General features: G+C 42.4%; 1 protein-coding gene across 1 annotated transcript in view; it reads left to right on the top strand.

Annotated features, from left to right (window-relative positions):
* Positions 1 to 16,647, top strand: part of dchs1b (dachsous cadherin-related 1b) — an 85,424-nt gene extending 68,777 nt beyond the window's left edge. Inside the window, exons 12-29 of the mRNA XM_085289156.1 lie at positions 1,715 to 2,155; positions 2,476 to 2,771; positions 2,863 to 2,978; positions 5,778 to 6,017; positions 7,549 to 7,674; positions 7,810 to 8,019; positions 8,516 to 8,772; positions 8,863 to 9,069; positions 9,158 to 9,554; positions 9,670 to 9,783; positions 9,911 to 10,122; positions 10,252 to 10,403; positions 10,572 to 10,702; positions 10,869 to 11,155; positions 11,665 to 11,806; positions 11,915 to 12,086; positions 12,173 to 12,582; positions 12,685 to 16,647. Of these exons, the coding sequence (XP_085145282.1) occupies positions 1,715 to 2,155; positions 2,476 to 2,771; positions 2,863 to 2,978; positions 5,778 to 6,017; positions 7,549 to 7,674; positions 7,810 to 8,019; positions 8,516 to 8,772; positions 8,863 to 9,069; positions 9,158 to 9,554; positions 9,670 to 9,783; positions 9,911 to 10,122; positions 10,252 to 10,403; positions 10,572 to 10,702; positions 10,869 to 11,155; positions 11,665 to 11,806; positions 11,915 to 12,086; positions 12,173 to 12,582; positions 12,685 to 14,732 (5,958 nt within the window). The 3' untranslated portion in view covers positions 14,733 to 16,647. The remainder of the gene's footprint in view (positions 1 to 1,714; positions 2,156 to 2,475; positions 2,772 to 2,862; positions 2,979 to 5,777; positions 6,018 to 7,548; positions 7,675 to 7,809; positions 8,020 to 8,515; positions 8,773 to 8,862; positions 9,070 to 9,157; positions 9,555 to 9,669; positions 9,784 to 9,910; positions 10,123 to 10,251; positions 10,404 to 10,571; positions 10,703 to 10,868; positions 11,156 to 11,664; positions 11,807 to 11,914; positions 12,087 to 12,172; positions 12,583 to 12,684) is intronic.
* Positions 16,648 to 17,148: the final 501 nt, after the last annotated feature.

Consider the following 17,148-nt stretch of genomic DNA (forward strand, 5'->3'; position numbering starts at 1 on the left):
AGGAGCTCAGTGTTTTTGTGCGATGTGGTTTCAGAAAGGAAAAGGATGCTAATTACGATGGGAGTCCTTGCCTTAGATTTCGCCTGTGCACTGCTTGTGCGGCTCTGAGATTAGACAGAGGGGAAACAGGCACCTTGGAATCAAATGCTCCCAGATGAGATCTGATGAAAGCCAGCTGCATCAAATCACACAGAGAGAAAGGGAATACACTGCAGTACAGTAGCAAGCAGTGATACATGCACGCACAGAGACACGCTCGCTGTAATGACACGTTCAAACACTTGCATGAGGTAACGTTTCCAGTTAATGATTTTGAGATAACATTTCCCTTAGCTGCGCGTAAAATCAGACACACGGATACCGTTGTACACCACATGTACTACAGTACACATGATAGTTAGCCTGTACAGAGAAAAGGCAAATGAGGCGAAAAAGTAGTGCAGTGCAGCACATTTGTTAGTGCTGCCAGCTCATTAAATTATGTGATCTGAGGAAGTGCATTTAAGCAAATTACTTAAAAAACAGACTTTCACCAGCTGTAGTCATCCATTTGGAGCTTGAGCCCAGAATTTCAGTGCAATCAGTTATTGTTTGTGTCGGCACTACAATCAAGCACGGAGGAAAAGCTGCAACATACTTCTGCTTCTACTGCTGTTTTTTTTTTTTTTTTTTAATAAAAAGTGATCAAAAGTAGTGATGTAGTCCTATAGGCACTTGAGTTATAGCAACTGGAGGCTTCAAGGATAGAGGCTTTTTCAGTTCTAAAAACTGATGGAAAGTCCCCAAGAATTTAACTCTTACGAGTAAGAGTTAAAAGGTTGTTATTAAAGGTCTCATGGGTCAAGTTGTGAGTGAGTGGGGGTGAGGTAGTAACAAATGGGCCTTGATAACGTGTGGATAGTAGCGCATTTCACCTGCAAATACGTGCAAAAAGTGGTCAGACTTAACCACATCATGTCCCTCCTCTTTTAGTTTTAGTTTGAATCCAATTAATGGAGGAAAAAAACCTCCACTAATCGCTATAGGTATTGAGGACAAAGGAGTGTGTGTGTCCGTGTGTGTATTTCATGATGATGAAACCAGAAAATCTGCTTATATTTCCTCAGAGCTCTTTGATCCGTCCCAGAGCAGTGTTGAACCCTGAGGTGGTTCAAAGTGTCAAAGGCCCTCTGGCTCATATTTGTTTCCCATTGGAGCAGCCTGTAGCATATGTGGAGGTTGCTTATTGCTCTGAATTATTTGAACTGGAACACTTACAGTTTTCCCTACTATCACACCCTTCATTATTTTGTCACAGGTCACAAAGCCTGACTCTCAAGTTGAAGCCAGAATGCGGCAGTGTCAAGATATTTACTGGAAGGATTACACGTAATGCCTTCATGCACAGTGAGAGTGCCTGTGAAGGTTATTATAGCATTAACAACAAAAACAGAAACAGACGACAGCCCAAGGCTATGTTTAGGGATGGGTTGGGGTGAGAGCCATATAGATGCATTGTCTGCAGAATATCAGAGGAAATCAGATCCTTTAACACACGTATACAGCTTCTTGCCGCTTTCCTCCTTTTTGTTACCGAGAAGTGTTGTTTCAGTCTGTTTTGGGACAGATCCAAGGATGAATTACACTGCAATTTAAATCACAATTATTATTGGAAAGACTTTACCACAAATACTCAGGAAATTGGTTTGTTTGACACTAGTTTCCTTTTCTTTAGGTTCTCAGCTCTTCCAGGTCCAGCCCCAAGCCCAACGTTCTCTCTATGACCCTGAACACAGTCGAAGGGGCAGCTCCAGGTTCTGTCATTGGTTCAGTCCGTCCACCTGATCAGCATGAATCTGCTCTATTGGAAGGCCAGGTGACCTACCTGGTCGTGGGAGGGACAGATCGCGATGGGACCTTTATGGTGGACCACTTAAAGGGCGATGTGTACGTGGTCCGGGAGCTGGACTATGAGAAGGGCTCAAGATACACCCTGCACATCGAGGTGTCGGACTTCTCTCAGGCATTTCCCAGCAGCCACCTGGTGAAACTAGATATCAACGTGCAGGACAGCAATGACCATGCGCCCCAGTTCACTGAAGACCCCGTTACCATTGTGATCCACGAGAACATCGAACCAGGGGCTTCCATATACACCTTCCAAGCTGTGGATCAGGTAGGAAAGAGTGTATGGGATCAATATGCTTTCAATAAAGCACAGTTAATCTGAGTTATGTTGTTATTCATGTTCTTTTCAGCTTTGTATTCACTGTTTTTTGTCATTGTTTAATCCTAAAATATCAGTTATTCTGTTATCTGTTAACAGAACTGACATCTTCAAATTGATCGTTTTATCCTAATAAAGTATTTTATTAATTTAATGATCAATGCATTATCATTGTTGTTGTTGTTAAATTTTCTGCAGAAGAAAAGTAGAAGGAGAATAATCTATCCACTTCCTGTCTAATTTATCTATTCTTTCTTTTTGTTTTATAGGATGGCAGTGGACCCAACAGTGAGCTGCGCTATTCCATCGAGCACTTCTGGCCTGAAACTCCTGACTTCCTCATCCTTGACCCGTCAAGCGGAGTCCTCACCCTGGGGCAGAAGTTAGACCGTGAGTCTACACCCTCCCTTTACCTCGTGGTGCGAGCCACAGACCAGGCAGTGGATATCTCTCAGAGACGCTGGAGTTCGGTCACCGCCCGAGTGTTCGTGACAGACGAAAACGACAACGCGCCGGTCTTCAGCTCTCCATCTGCAGTCAGCGTCATGGAGGATCAGCCTGTAGGGTGAGTGTCACGTCAGTGTCGGTAATAAAATATCTTTGGAATCCTCAAGTGCATTTCCGTGATGATGTTTGGTTTGTGTCTTCGTTGACAGGTTTGTGATTTTGTACGTCATGGCTCGAGATTCAGACGAAGGAGAAAATGGCAGAGTATCATACAGAATTCAGGCAGGCAACAGTGCTGGTCGCTTCAGCCTGAACCCTGACACCGGTGAGCTTTGAGGGTGGGGCGTACCATTTGAAAATGCTGTAATGTGAAATCGATATCTCAAGACGTAGGGAACTTTCCATGACTATCCAATTTACACTCCATCAAAAAACGAGTAAAATTCACCACATAGTTCCTTGTGCTTTAAGTGATCTAACACAGCAGGACAAGCCTGTGGCCTTTTTCTTTGGGATTTAATGATTGATGGAAGCCACCTGGATGAACAAAACTTTCCAGAAGATCATAATTAGACACTGAAGTGCTGCTGTGTAATATTTCTTTGGAATCATACTTGGTGTCCTTTTCTTGATGGATTTGTTCATGGGAACCAATCTTTATTTGGGCTCGAGATGTGGATAGCTCTTGATATTTTTTTTCTTCATATGTGATCTCTTCATTGTTGGAGCGTGGTGGTGTGGGCGTGCTCAGCGCTTTCTGGGATGAGATTAACAACTACGACACAGACACTTAATGTAGCTTCCAGATGGAAGAAAGTCTTTACGCCATTACTGTCAAGTGTCTGGCTCCTTAACAGGGAGTGATTTCACCTCTGGTTTGTTTCTCAGGCGTGTTGGTGTTAGGCTTTTGGTTATTAATAGCTGTAGTGACACATTAGCATGTATTGTGAAGACATGCACCAAACCCCTGGGCTAATGTGAAGGGTATCACTAGATTTATTATTGCTTATAAGTGATATATCTGCTCTGCAAGCTGTTCTAATTTTCAATTACTTTATTTTATGAACTACAATTTACATTTTATTGATTGCCTATAAAGTTCTATATCTGACTATTTAGAGCATCATTTAAGTAATATGCTTGGATAAATGGATACTTGGGTGATTTATGCGCTGTGGATTAAATATTCTTACTTACTTTGCAAAAGTTTTGAGCCACCCCTGATTTGTTTATATTTAGCTTCCAAGAAGCAACACTTTCTTCTAACTTTTTAAAGTGGCGTTGAGGAATAGTTCTCCAGGGTTTGTGAGGGTCTTTCAAAGTTCATCTTTGGACACTGGCTGCTTTTTCCCCCCTCGTTTTCAGTCCAAGTCTTGTGCCTGAGCATTTTCGAAGGAATGTTTTTGTTAAAACACTTAACTCTGACCTATGAATCATTCAAACACACAAAAGATTGAATGATTGAAGTAGTTTTTTGTCTAAGCATAAGAGACAACTTAAGGCGCTTTGTTACCAGCAGCCTGTCGCATAACACATATTTTTCCCCATTTCTTTAGTCGAATCTACAAAAAATGCCAAAGATAACACACTTTAACAGACATAAAATCAGATTTTTGCAACAACAATGTGACTCCCGAAGAGCTATTAGCTGAAAACTTGGCATATCTTCCCATGCTGTGCAGTGAAAAAGATGTGGCAGGCCTGTAAAATTATTTATAGAATATGAACAATACATGAAAGTCATGTCTTAAAGCAATATGAAAAAATCCAACAAAAAGTTGACACAGGACCTGCATCTGACCCTTCAGTTGATCAAACTAGTGTTTTCTAAAGTCTAATAATAAGCCTAATATTCAAGACTAATTGAAGAAATTATAAGAAGGCTTGCCCAAGTGAATTCAGGCTATGTTGAAGAATAAAGGTGGTCAGACCAAATATTAACTTTCAAGTTTGTTAGAGTTATAAAAACTGTTCAAAACACTGTTTTGCCTTATATACTGTTTTTGCCCTACTTATATAATATGTTTCTGTGTGTGGCGACACGTTTCAATAAATTGCTGCACCTGTTTCACATTTTCCTAACAAAATATAAAGAAATGAGGGCTTTTTTACAGCACTGCATTTTCTTTAATGTACATTTTCTTATATTTAATATGGCATTTGATGATAAAGGGTAACACCGCCTTTATCATATGGTCGATACTGTATCAGTAAAGCAAAATAGGCTCGAGTGTGTAATGCAATAGTTCGCTAGATGGTTTGCATCTGTTTTCTTTTAACTAAAACAGGGCAGCTAGCAAGACCTCACAGAAACATCAGAGCCTCAGCCTCACAAAAAGTTCTACACACAATGTATGTTTGGCAAGCTGTAACATTTAGAAATTACACACGTCTCTCAGGCTTCTGCATGCCGGCTAAGCTTGTAGACTCATGCGAAAAGTATACACACACACACACACACACACACACACACACTTCATATGGCCTCTTACTTTGCCTTGAACGTCAGGGTGATGACTGGTTTGTGACATCTAGGTAAGAGTCTGAATCACAGACGCTGTGTAAACTGGTATGATTTACATAAAATACCCATTTCGGTTAATGGCTTGCAGACTTAAATGCAAACATATGATCGTGTTGCATTAAAAAAAAAGCATATTGACCTAAGGCAAGGCCATGAGTTGATTTGGGATTGCAGCTCGAACAGAAGCGTGTGTTTACCTGTGTGCCTGTTTTACAGTGTTTACAGTAATCATACATGTTAAGTGATAATAAGTAGATACACATTTCAATGCATGTTCAAAGTGCCAGAATTGAATAGCTGGTATGAAGTAGCTGTACTTTCTGGGCTTTCAGTGGAAAATCTCATAAAGCAAAGCTGTGAAGGTTTTTGCTTTTACAAGTCCTTCAGGCATAAAAGATACAGAAAATCACAGGTACAGAAAATTGCACGTTCGCAAAAATAATCCAAACACACACTTAGACACAAAAACAGCAAGGAACACAGAAAAAGGCCAAAAAAAAAATCTGTTTTAGAGTATCTGTTTCAATTTGAGTATTTGGGGGAAAGTTTTCGAAAGCTGTTATGCAGCACTCTCTGATTATTCTTCTCTTTCCCTCCTAGGCTCTCTCTCCATCCTTAAATCCCTAGACCGTGAAGAGCAAGAAATCTTCAATCTCACTATTGTAGCAGAAGATCATGGAATACCGCAGCTTTCCACCTCTCAGGTGCTGTGCGTGCAGGTGATTGACGTGAATGACGAGGCTCCAGTGTTCCTGCGGGCAGAGTTCGAGGCACAGGTGATGGAAAACCAAGGACCAGGAGCCTCAGTGTTGACAGTAACGGCCACTGACCGGGACCAAGGTTGGTTTAAATGTTTTATTACAGTTTTAAGTTTAGAGTATGTGCAGTCAATAAGAAGAAGTGAGCTTAAAGGGCAGGGAGGATGTGCAGAAATATGTTCTGTTTGCTGCAGAATATATCTGCAATTTATGTCTTCAATTTGTCCGCTCAACTTGCTAGACATCTAAAAACATGGCCAGTGAACACTAGTAGGATATATGAGGTTATAATGAAAGTGAATTTTCTTTTAAATAATTGGGACTGAACATATGAAGCTATAACAAATGAATGAGAGTTTAAGAGACTCAGCTTAATCTCAGTCATGACTGCTGAGCTGAGAGGTGGGAGAAGTGCTTGAGTTGGAGAGCAAGAGATTAAAATAGACCAATCATGACTTGACAAGACCACTTTATCTCAGTCACATGACTGATGGGTGACATTTTTCTCACTGCTGTTTAATGTTTTAAGTGAACTAGACTAGTAGGAATGTGAAAATAAGCCAACATTAGCATTAGCTGCAAAAAGTTTGTTTTATTTAGTAAAAGTAAAAAGAAATCATTTAGTAAAAAAAAAAGAAAGAAATACTTTACAAAAATAAGGTAAAATTCACCCAATATTGCTCCATCTATTCTGATTGGTTTTCTTTAATCGCAACACTTCTCCATAAGTTTGTATTTATCCAGCTTCCTTACTGATATAAACCTCAAAAACAACAACAAACCAATTTCTAATGACAGAATATACACACTGTGTAAAATATGAGTTATTATATCATCATGTTTTAAAACACTAAACTAAATCATGAAGTAGTAACTTGCTAAACAAAGACATTCACTGAAATTCTTCATTTTCTTCTTCTTTATATTTCATGAGTATCGTATCTTTATACCTTTTGTTAAGTGCTCTGTGTTTATGTTAAGTGAGCTTGTATTGAAATGAACTACTCTAAACTTTGAGGTGCGAATTTGAAGGGACCACCTATGGGAACAAAGGTTCCCAGTGACTAACATATGACAGAATGTTATGTAAGCTAGTAGCTTGATACCTGTGCAGCAGCAGCTTGCATTGTATTTTAAAATTAAATAAATGTGTCCTAAAAATGAGACATTTTCCAATTGCTAATACATGGCTCTGACAAAAACGTCTTTAAAAAGTAAGATCTCGTTTAGTTCAGGATGAGCAAATTGTACAAATTGAAGACAGTTGTTATTTTTGGCCAAAGGAATAATGCCAAGAAAGTCACGATATGGAAGGAAAAAAAGGTTCCAAGTTTCAGTGCTGGTTTAATGAGTAAGAAGGAAGCTGATCAGCCCCCAAAACCATAGAACTAAACCACACACATAAATGGTTTTGAGAAACCAAATCTTTTTAAATCAATCACATGCAGATGCTAACGATAATGTGTGGTCACAATCTTCATCCAGAGCCTTATAAGTTTACGGCACCGGCACTTGCAGCTGTAATTCTTTGAAATTACTGCCTTATTACATTTAATGTAGCCAAGTCCATTGTGTGCCTTTATTTCTATTTGCGTCTTGTTTTTTTCATGAAGGTTCTAATGGACAAATAACATACGGAGGAGTATCAGAGGAAGGCTTTATAATCAACCCTGTGACAGGAGCCATCACCACCACAAAGGAACTGGACACAGAGCTACAGGATCACTACACTCTTACAGGTATTAAATGCCTTACGAGTTTATTTAAATGCTTTAATTAATGTGTTAGTTTAAGCATATATCAGCTCATATGAACAGTTTATTTTAACTTGCTTTACTCACTCTAACATCTCTTTTATTTCTGTCTCATATCAGTATATGCCAGGGATGGAGGCCTCCCTCCTAACTTTGCCAAGACTGTAGTCCGAGTGGAGGTGCAGGACGTGAATGACAACGCTCCAATCTTTGCAAAGCCGTTTTATGGACTTGAAGTGCCAGAGAACCAGGCTCCTGTAGAGCTTTGCATCCTCAAGGCCACAGACCCTGACTCAGGTCCTGGTGGAGAGCTGGAGTACAGAATTGCTGGTGAGAAACTGCATTGTGTGTCCAATCCAAGTATTTTATTAGATTTTAAAGAGTGATTTAGGTTCCCACAATTGCTGTAATTACTGTTTACTGGGAGAAACATTACATTTTTGTCATTTTTGTTGTTTTTTTAGAGGCCAGAAAATCATAAAGTTTGAATTTAGAGATTTTAATGTGTTACTAAAATTGACTCCTGGACCCATTTTTGCTGATATTGTACCTACTCTATTGTAAGAGTTTAGTCCTGACTAGGAGATTTTGGACTAATTTACCCTATTGTGTTTTACTAGACCCTGTTTCTCCCATATCTCAAATAAAACCTGCACAGAGTGGCCAAATGTTTGCTCCTGATATAGTCTTATCAAAAGCACTACTACCTCTCTAGAGAGAAAATCTGGACTAAGTGCAGAGCTGGCACAGATGTCTCCATTCCTCTCCGTCTTTCAGCATTGAATTCAGGTTGGTTTTTTGTTTTTTTTCTATCCACTTCTTCTAGCCGGGGACCCTGATGGAGATTTTCAACTCCACGCCAGCACAGGAGCTCTGTCGACGTCTCGCGGGCTCGACAGGGAGACGCATGCAAAGTACACTCTGGAGGTGGTGGCCACAGACCGAGGCAGCCCTGCTCTCAGTGCTACTGTCACAGTGGAGGTCAACGTGCTGGACGTCAATGACAACAACCCCGTCTTCAGCAAAAGTAGCTACTCGGTGGAAATTTCAGAGGATGCTATAGAGGGAGCACAGGTTCTTGAGGTGGGATGAAATGGAAATAAATATATTCAAAAATTGTAAATACTTGAAAAAATGTTTTTAATAATCTGACTTTTTTTTGTATGTATCTAGGTTTCAGCCACTGATACTGATGAAGACCTTAATGGGAAGGTTCTGTATTTCCTCAGTCGAGAGGCGCATGGCGCATTCAGTGTAGTTGAGCACAATGGTCGCATCACCACGTCAGCCCCTCTGGATCGCGAAAAACTCGCGTCATACAGCTTCCAGGTTTTTGCTGTTGACCTTTCACCGGCTGCACCTAGGAACTCGTCTGCTCAGGTAAATGAGGGGTTAGCTGTTTCAGGTGTTTAATGGGCTTGAATTTATGATCTGAAATCTAATTTCAGACATGATATCTTCCTTACAGGTGACAGTAACTGTCCTGGATGTCAACGACAACACCCCCTTCTTCATCCAAGATCCACTGGTCATTGAAGTGTCCAACAGGCGTTCCCAGCGGGTTTTAGCTACGATGAAAGCAGAGGACAAGGACTTTGGAGCAAATGGTTCTGTGTTTTACCGTTTCGCCACCCCAGTGAAAGGCTTCAGTATCAACTCCCTAACTGGGGAGATACAGGCCACTGAGCGACTGGCGGACCTCACCCAGGCACAAAGGACCCTGATAGTGGAGGCCATGGACCAAGGCAGCCCAGCTCAGTCGACACAGGGTGTTGTGATCATTTATGTGAAGGAGGTGGAATACAGCGGAATTCGTTTCTCGAGGAATGCTAGAGATGTCAGCATACAGGAGAATGCAGAGAAAGGTTGGGCAGTGTTATCAGGAATAGCAAGTAGTGCACCAGGTTTTAATTCTCCTATATCATTTTTTAAAACAATTACAAACACATTTTTTTTCTCTGCTCCACTGAAAAAATTCAGGTACCACTGTGGCTCAGGCTCAAGCTCAGTACCCAGATGGTTCTCGTAACGGTATCAGCTATAGCCTCTTCAGTGGGAACAGAAAGCAGGCCTTCAGTATCAGCTCTTCGACAGGTAACACTCACCCTTTAAGTGTTTCTTAAAGTATGTCTCGTGCAATGTGTTATCAAGATGGTTAATTAGTATAAGGATATTGTGATCTTCATTTTTTAATCAAATCTTCCTACTGTTTGTTCCACAGGTGAAATAAGGGTGCAGACCTCCAATGAACTAGACTTTGAAGACACCCCAAGACTCCGTCTTGTTGTGAAGGCTGAAACTGTGTCCTCTACATCTTACATGGCTTTCAACTTGATCCTGCAGGATGTCAATGACAACCTTCCTCGCTTCCAGCTGCAGAATTATGTGGCCTACATGAAGGAAGCACAAGGATATGAAATGCCAATCATACAGGTGCTCATAAATGTTAAAATAATAATAATAATAATACAGAGTTACAGAGATATTTGGTCTATTGGAGTTCTACAAAGGCTACAAATAAATTTCCTCCTCTTTGTTTCCCTTTCTGTCCTCGCTTTCCAGGTTGTTGCTGAGGATGTGGATCAGGGCCAAAATGGTCAGGTGACCTACTCCATCCAGTCATCAAGGATGAGTGGCCTCTTCAAGATTGATCCTGTGACAGGAAGCATTACCACAGCAGCCATCATGGACCGTGAGATCTTTACTCAAACTAAGTAAGAACTTCAACTTTTACGTTCTTGCTTTTGTAACCAAAATGTGATCAGTCTGAAACGGAATATTCACATAATTTTCAATCCAGTTAAATTCATTTCTATTCATGTAGCACCAAAGTGTAATAACAGAGGACAGTTTGGATTATCACCTTCTCTTCTCACCCACAGGCTGGTAGTTACAGCAACTGACAGAGGAAGTCCACGGCTCGCAGGTTCAGCCACACTGACGGTCATTATTGTTGACCAGAATGACAACAGTCCCACTATTCCCATACACCAGGAAATCCGCATCCCAGAGAGTAAGTTTTGCTGAATTTAAAAGGTATTGTTGGAGTTTCTGGTTAACACCCAGTGCTGACATTTACAAACAGTAAGGATCATCATCAAACAAATCATGCCTGTGCAATATATGTGGTGTGTTTGAATGCAACTAATAAGTTCATTTCCACTTTCTTTCTCTGTTAGATACTTTGATAGGCACTGAAATCACTCTCGTGACGGGCAACGACGTCGACTCCAGTCCTGCCCTCTCCTACTCTTTACAGCTAGACCCAACAGCACTAGGCAAGTTTGGGATTCACCGCTATAGTGGAGGCGTGTCACTCACTGCCCCTCTGGACTTTGAGGAGAAGACGTGGTACACCCTGACTGTCAGAGCCACTGACAGCCAGCACCAAACTGAGGCCAACATTACAATTTTGGTGGAAGATATTAATGACAATGCACCAGCATTTACACATGATCTTTATCAGGTATGCCGTTAATTTTATTTTTATTGTGTTTGTTGTTGTTTTCTAAAAATCCCAACAGGCACCTAAAGAGAAAGTTGCTTGAATGTGTTTTTGTCTGAGGTATTCACAAATTATAAGATCTTAAAAGAAAGTGAATTATTTTCAGAAACAGTTTATTTCTAGTAGACAACATTAAATGCACTTGTGGGCTTGAAACACATTGAATACACATTTGTACACTTCTGACTTGCACACAGTGGGTGTGATAAAATTTAACTGCCTAATATTAACTTGGGGACCATTGTGGAGATGAGCCTGTAAAAAATATACTACTCTGTCTCAGGAAATGACCTCAGTATAAAGAAAAACACACACAGGATAAAGGAACTACATTATAAAAAGTATTTTCCCCTCTGTGAAGGCAGTGCCTGTTGCCCTCCACACAGTGAGTTATAGGTTTATATGATCCAATGCTGGGGTGTTTGTTTCCTGTATCCAAATGTTAGAATTAATGTCTCTTTTTCTCTTAGGTTACTCTTCCTGAGCACACACCACCAGGAAGTGCAGTTATCACAGTAACAGCGACTGACAGGGACTCCGGCGAGAACGGCAGGATCACCTATAAAGTGATGTCGTCAACCAAGGAGGGTTTCTACATTGACCCGAGCAATGGTAAAGATAAGCTTGGCTGCTTCCTGCTCTATTTTATTTCCCTGCGCTCATTTTTAATAACACTTTTGGCACAATGAGTAAGTTCATCTCATTTCCTTCTGATTTCAGGAACTCTGTTCATCAATCACAGAGTTGAGTTTGACCCCGAGCGCCCATCAGTCAGCATCGTCATTGAAGCTCGCGACAGAGGCCTGCCCCCGCTCTCCTCTCTTACTACAGTCCAAGTTCAAATATCCGACGTCAACGACAACGCTCCTGTGTTTCACCAGTCGGAGTACAGGTCAGTCTGTGCTCATTAGAATTTGGACATATTGAGGTGCAACCCGAACAGCCGTCTTCACATAATACTCTTTGGTTGGTTTGCAGGGCTACGGTTTCTGAAGACACGATCCCAGGGTCGACAGTTCTCACTTTTGAAGCCTTCGACAGCGACCTCTCTCGAGAAAACTGCGGCTTCGACTTTGCCATTGCCAGCGGAAATGAAGGAAACGCATTCCAGATCGAAAGCAGCGTGCGCTTCCTGGAGGGACGGGGCTTTCAGACGGTTGGGACTCTGCTGTTGGCCGAGGGAGTTGACTTTGAAACCAAGTCACTGTACAACCTCACTGTGGTAGTGTCAGACCGCGGCGTACCGCAGAGGAGCTCTAGTGTTGCTGCGGTGATAACGATCGGTGATGTGAATGATAATCCTCCAGCATTCACCAGAGCAGAATACACCGTGTCACTGATTGAGGGTGCTACCGCTGGGACTGAGATCATACGACTGACTGCTACAGGTGGGTGTTCCTTCTTTCATCCAGTCACCTGTAAATGTTTCTCGCTGTCTTGTTTGGTCTCTCAGTTATATACTTGAACTCTGTTGTTGTATTTTTTAACAGACCCTGACTCAACTCCTAATGCTGAAGTCCAGTATTCTATCAGCTCTGGGAATGAGGTGAACTTATTTACTGTGGACCCGTGGAGTGGAGCCTTAAAGCTTCAGCGAGCACTCGATCGCGAGCACCAGCCCACACATGTTGTCATTGTTCAAGCGACAGATGGACAGGGTCACTTCGCCCTAGCTCCAGTCATTGTTGAGGTCAAAGACGTGAATGATAACCATCCGTTCTTCCCTGTGGATGTCCTGATAGCCAGTATCAGAGAAAACCAGCCAGCCAACTCAGCGGTGACTGTTCTGCACGCGATAGACCACGATACGGGGGTTTTTGGCCAGCTGAAGTATTACATGTTGGAACGGTCTGGGGCAGGAAAAGAAAGCTTTGCTGTGGACCAGAACTCAGGAGAAATCAGAAGCAAAATTCCATTTGACTTCGAGAAGGTCAACACCTTCAGTTTTGTCGCAGTGGCAGCGGATTCAGGCAACCATTCAGCCACTGTGACTGTACAGGTGTTTGTCACGGGTGAGGATGAGTATGACCCACTCTTCACATCCTCTGATTTCTCCTTTGAAGTTCCAGAGGGAGCCAAGAAAGGACAAAGCATTGGCCAGGTCCAGGCAAGTGATGAGGATGAAGGGGTGGATGGTATTGTTCTTTATTCTCTTACTGCCAGCTCTCCATATTTTGATGTAAACAAAACCACTGGGGTGGTCTTTCTCAAGCTGGACAGTTCAGGCAGCAGTAGCAGCAGTGGGTCGGGTCGGAGTAAACGGGAAACCAGAGTTATGACTTTAGACGTGCAAGCTCACAGCCCTCTGGATACATCTCGCACTACTACAGCCCAGGTCTCCATCGATGTGACAAACACCAACTTTGGCCTGGCCGCTGACGTCAACATCCTGGTTATTAGCATAGTTGCTGTGTCTCTTGGTTTTATCGTATTGCTTGTGGTCATGGCAGTGGTTGTGTTCCTGGTCAAGTCACGCAGGAGAAAGAAAGGCCAGGAGACAGGAAACAGAACTGTTGCCTCGGGAACTGCCTTGCAAAAACTGGATGATTGCAGCCCTGGGCCAGGGGGAGAAAGGATCTACCACCAGGCCTTGCCAGGCTATGCTGGTGACCAAGGTGGTGCTGGTGGCGGACCCTACACTAGAGGAGGGTCTTTGGATCCTTCTCACTCCAGTGGTAGAGGATCAGCTGAAGCAGCAGAGGATGATGAGATCAGGATGATAAATGAGTATCCCCGCGTTGCATCCATCACCTCATCAATGCAGGAGCACATCTCTGCCAGAGGACCAGACTCTGGAATCCAGCAGGATGCTGACCAGCTTTCTGATATTTCCTGTGAGCCTGCAGCTTTGGAGGGCAGCACTTGGTTCAAAGGAAAGAAGCTAGGTGGCAGCCTCAGTGGGACCTTACTCTCTGGACAGCTCCCGGTCTACAGGGATGAGGGAGGTGGTTACCTAGGAGTGGGCCGTGGTCTCAATATTTCCCTCCCCAAGGATTATGCCTTTCCGGAGGATGGGAAACCTTCCGTAGATGGTTCCCTCACAGCTATTGTTGCCAGTGACGAGGAGCTCCGTGGAAGCTATAACTGGGATTACCTACTCAACTGGTGCCCTCAGTTCCAGCCTCTTGCAAATGTCTTCACAGAGATTGCCAGGCTGAAAGATGAAACTGCTCAGCAAAGTCAGAACCCTCGCCAGCCCTTCCAGCCCAAGCCCAAAATGGATCCTAAACCTAGAATTGACCCTCCACCTCTCATCACATCAGTGGCCCACCCAGGAGCCATGTCAGTTCCTCCCAAAGTCCCTGTAATTGGGCGGACATTCCCCCACTTGGCTTCACTCCGCAGGTCCCCCATCAGTCACGAGGGATCTATTTCATCAGCAGCGATGTCACCGAGCTTCTCCCCGTCTCTGTCCCCTCTGGCAGCTCGATCGCCAGCTGTTTCTCCATTTGGAGTCAACCAAGGGCCCTCAGCGTCCATGATCAGCACCAGGGAGCCCTCACTGGAACAGAGTCCCGATCATGAGATGAGAATATAATTGAAACATTTGAAACATGACATTACTATTTAGGGAGAAACTCTAAGACGGACAACCTGAACAAAGCATGACTGACCAGCATTTGGATGTTCTTTTGCATGGATCAAAAGAAAGCAAGCGGTGATGGTGTCAGTTTTATTGTCATTCTCAAAAACATTTGTCTTATTCCACAAAAAGAAATCAAGGTTTCCCAAATTCCCCGCTAGTGACATTTGGTGGGCAATACCCACAAAAAATACTTAGCGTCTGTCTCCTGGTAGAATATTTGTACTGCCATTGTGTCGGCAGCTTTGCAGGAATATGTGTGATGGGCTCGACTGCAGCAGCCCACCCATCCACTACAAAGTGACGCAGGACTCCACGAACTGATCGGGGTTAAGAGCCAAATAGAAAATGTGCACTTACCATGCCCTGCAGTCAGAGATCCCTTAGTGTGTAGATAGATAAATGTGTAGTTTTCATGTTACCTCGCTGGCTGGCCAGAGAGCTAAGGACCTCGTTCCTCTCTTTGTGTCTGTGGACTTCTGTTTTTTTACCCTCCAGTATTAAACCCATCTAGTGGCTACTCTGAGAATGGTCTCTGGACGCACCCGTCGGATCATATGGACAGACAAACGGTGTGTGTTCACAGAGACACTGATTCATTGATTTGCCAATGCATCGCATAGTGAAAAAACAATTGAGATTATTATTTTTCTCACCTTTCGGACAACACTCGTTTGGATTTAACCTTTATTTTATATTTTTATATAAATTTATGATTTCAGATCCATTATTTCACATGAAGAGGTTATTGTTTTTGAGTATTTGAATATATGTGTATTTGTATGTATGTGGGCTACATTATGTGTACTGTATGTGTCTCCTAGGTTTATAGAGACTTGTGATTGTTCAGAATTGAGTGACAGGGAGGCATTTGTGTTTTTAGCATTATTTATAATAAGAAAAGAGGACTTTCAACCACAAGCTTTGGAAACCATCAGCAGCTCACTTTATGCTGTGTTGAGATTTTTTTTTTGTCAAATTGTTGATCATCCTAAATCAAACACATATAAATCAGATGAAGAAAAATCTGTGATCAGTCTGTATTTCCACTTTGCAGCTGTTCAGCACTGTCGTGGCATGCACTTGCACTTGCACTTGCGCCACGCCGTGACAGAAGATTCCCTTTGTTATTCAGGGACAACTCGGTTTGCTGTTCACCTCTGTGTCTTTCAAAGAAAGTGCTTCCTAAAATCAGTTACATCACTCATTCACCTGAATGCGTTTTACTGTGAAGTTGTTCATCTCAGTACAAAGAAAACAACGATGAACAGGATGAGATTCTCAAATGGCAAAACCCGGAGAGATGTAGCACACGAGCCAGACAAGTGGCAACCAAAAGGCTGAATACATGAGCCCTAATGATTGTACAAGGATTTAGCCACCAGTGCTGTTTTTTATGTCTGTGACTTTACACATCGAGAATGTCAGTAGCATGATGAGGTGTTTTACACCAGCCCCCCCACCCACACCCACTGCTCAGACTCAGTTTTAGCAATCTTAAAATGTTGTTTTTGTTTTTCATTCTTTATATATACTCATCAAACTCATCATTTTAATTGCAGTGATTGGATGTCCTGATGTTTTCAAGATTTGGTTTCTACCTCTGTTCTGTGTTCAACCGTGCAGATCCCCATCATGCAAAGCTGGCACTGGTCCAGCTTAAAGTTACTCATGTCACGAGCCCAGCTCCAGCACTACATGCTCTTTGGCTGTTTCAGAAACATTTCTTTGTTTGAGAACCGCAGTTTGGAGTTCAGTTTGAGATGACTGCCAGTGACTGATCAGTGGAGCAATGGAAGACAGAAAGAAAAAAAGAAGAAGCTGTATTTCTTTTTTTAAAGCAAATAATAAATTCCTACTGATCTCTTTTGACAAATTGGAGTCGTACTTCATCTTTTTCAGGAGTCAAGACAGCGAGAGGAGAACTGAGAAGCGACTGATCTGAATGAATAATTGCAAAATGTTTATTTCATATGATGCATAGGCATGTTTGCATAGCTGCTTGGGATTTCTGCCTCATTTGGTCATCACGCACAGCCTCGCAGCATTTCTTTGTTATTGTTATGTACAGAAGGAGCTAGTCATGGATTATGACAAGGCCCAAGAGAAAGAGCCAGAGACAGAAGCTCCTGAGTGTAGGAGAGAAATGCAAGGCCTCAAATGAGAGGTGATGATGATCACTTCAACATGATCACTTGAACATATCACAGGGGCAATTACACACAGATAAATGCATTCTTCTGATATTAAACAGACAACTGTAGCTCATCTGGCTGCTTTGCAAATGAAACATATAACCCAAACTGTGGCCTTGCCAGAAAAATAAAGGGGCTTGCTGCCCCAGCTTGCCTGTTCACCTCCACACACAGCT

This window comes from Mchenga conophoros, linkage group LG10 (genome assembly GCF_057382185.1).
Source record: "Mchenga conophoros isolate Kocher_MC1m ecotype Shallow Benthic linkage group LG10, M_conophoros_male_GT1.1, whole genome shotgun sequence".
Classification (NCBI taxonomy): Eukaryota; Metazoa; Chordata; class Actinopteri; order Cichliformes; family Cichlidae; genus Mchenga; species Mchenga conophoros.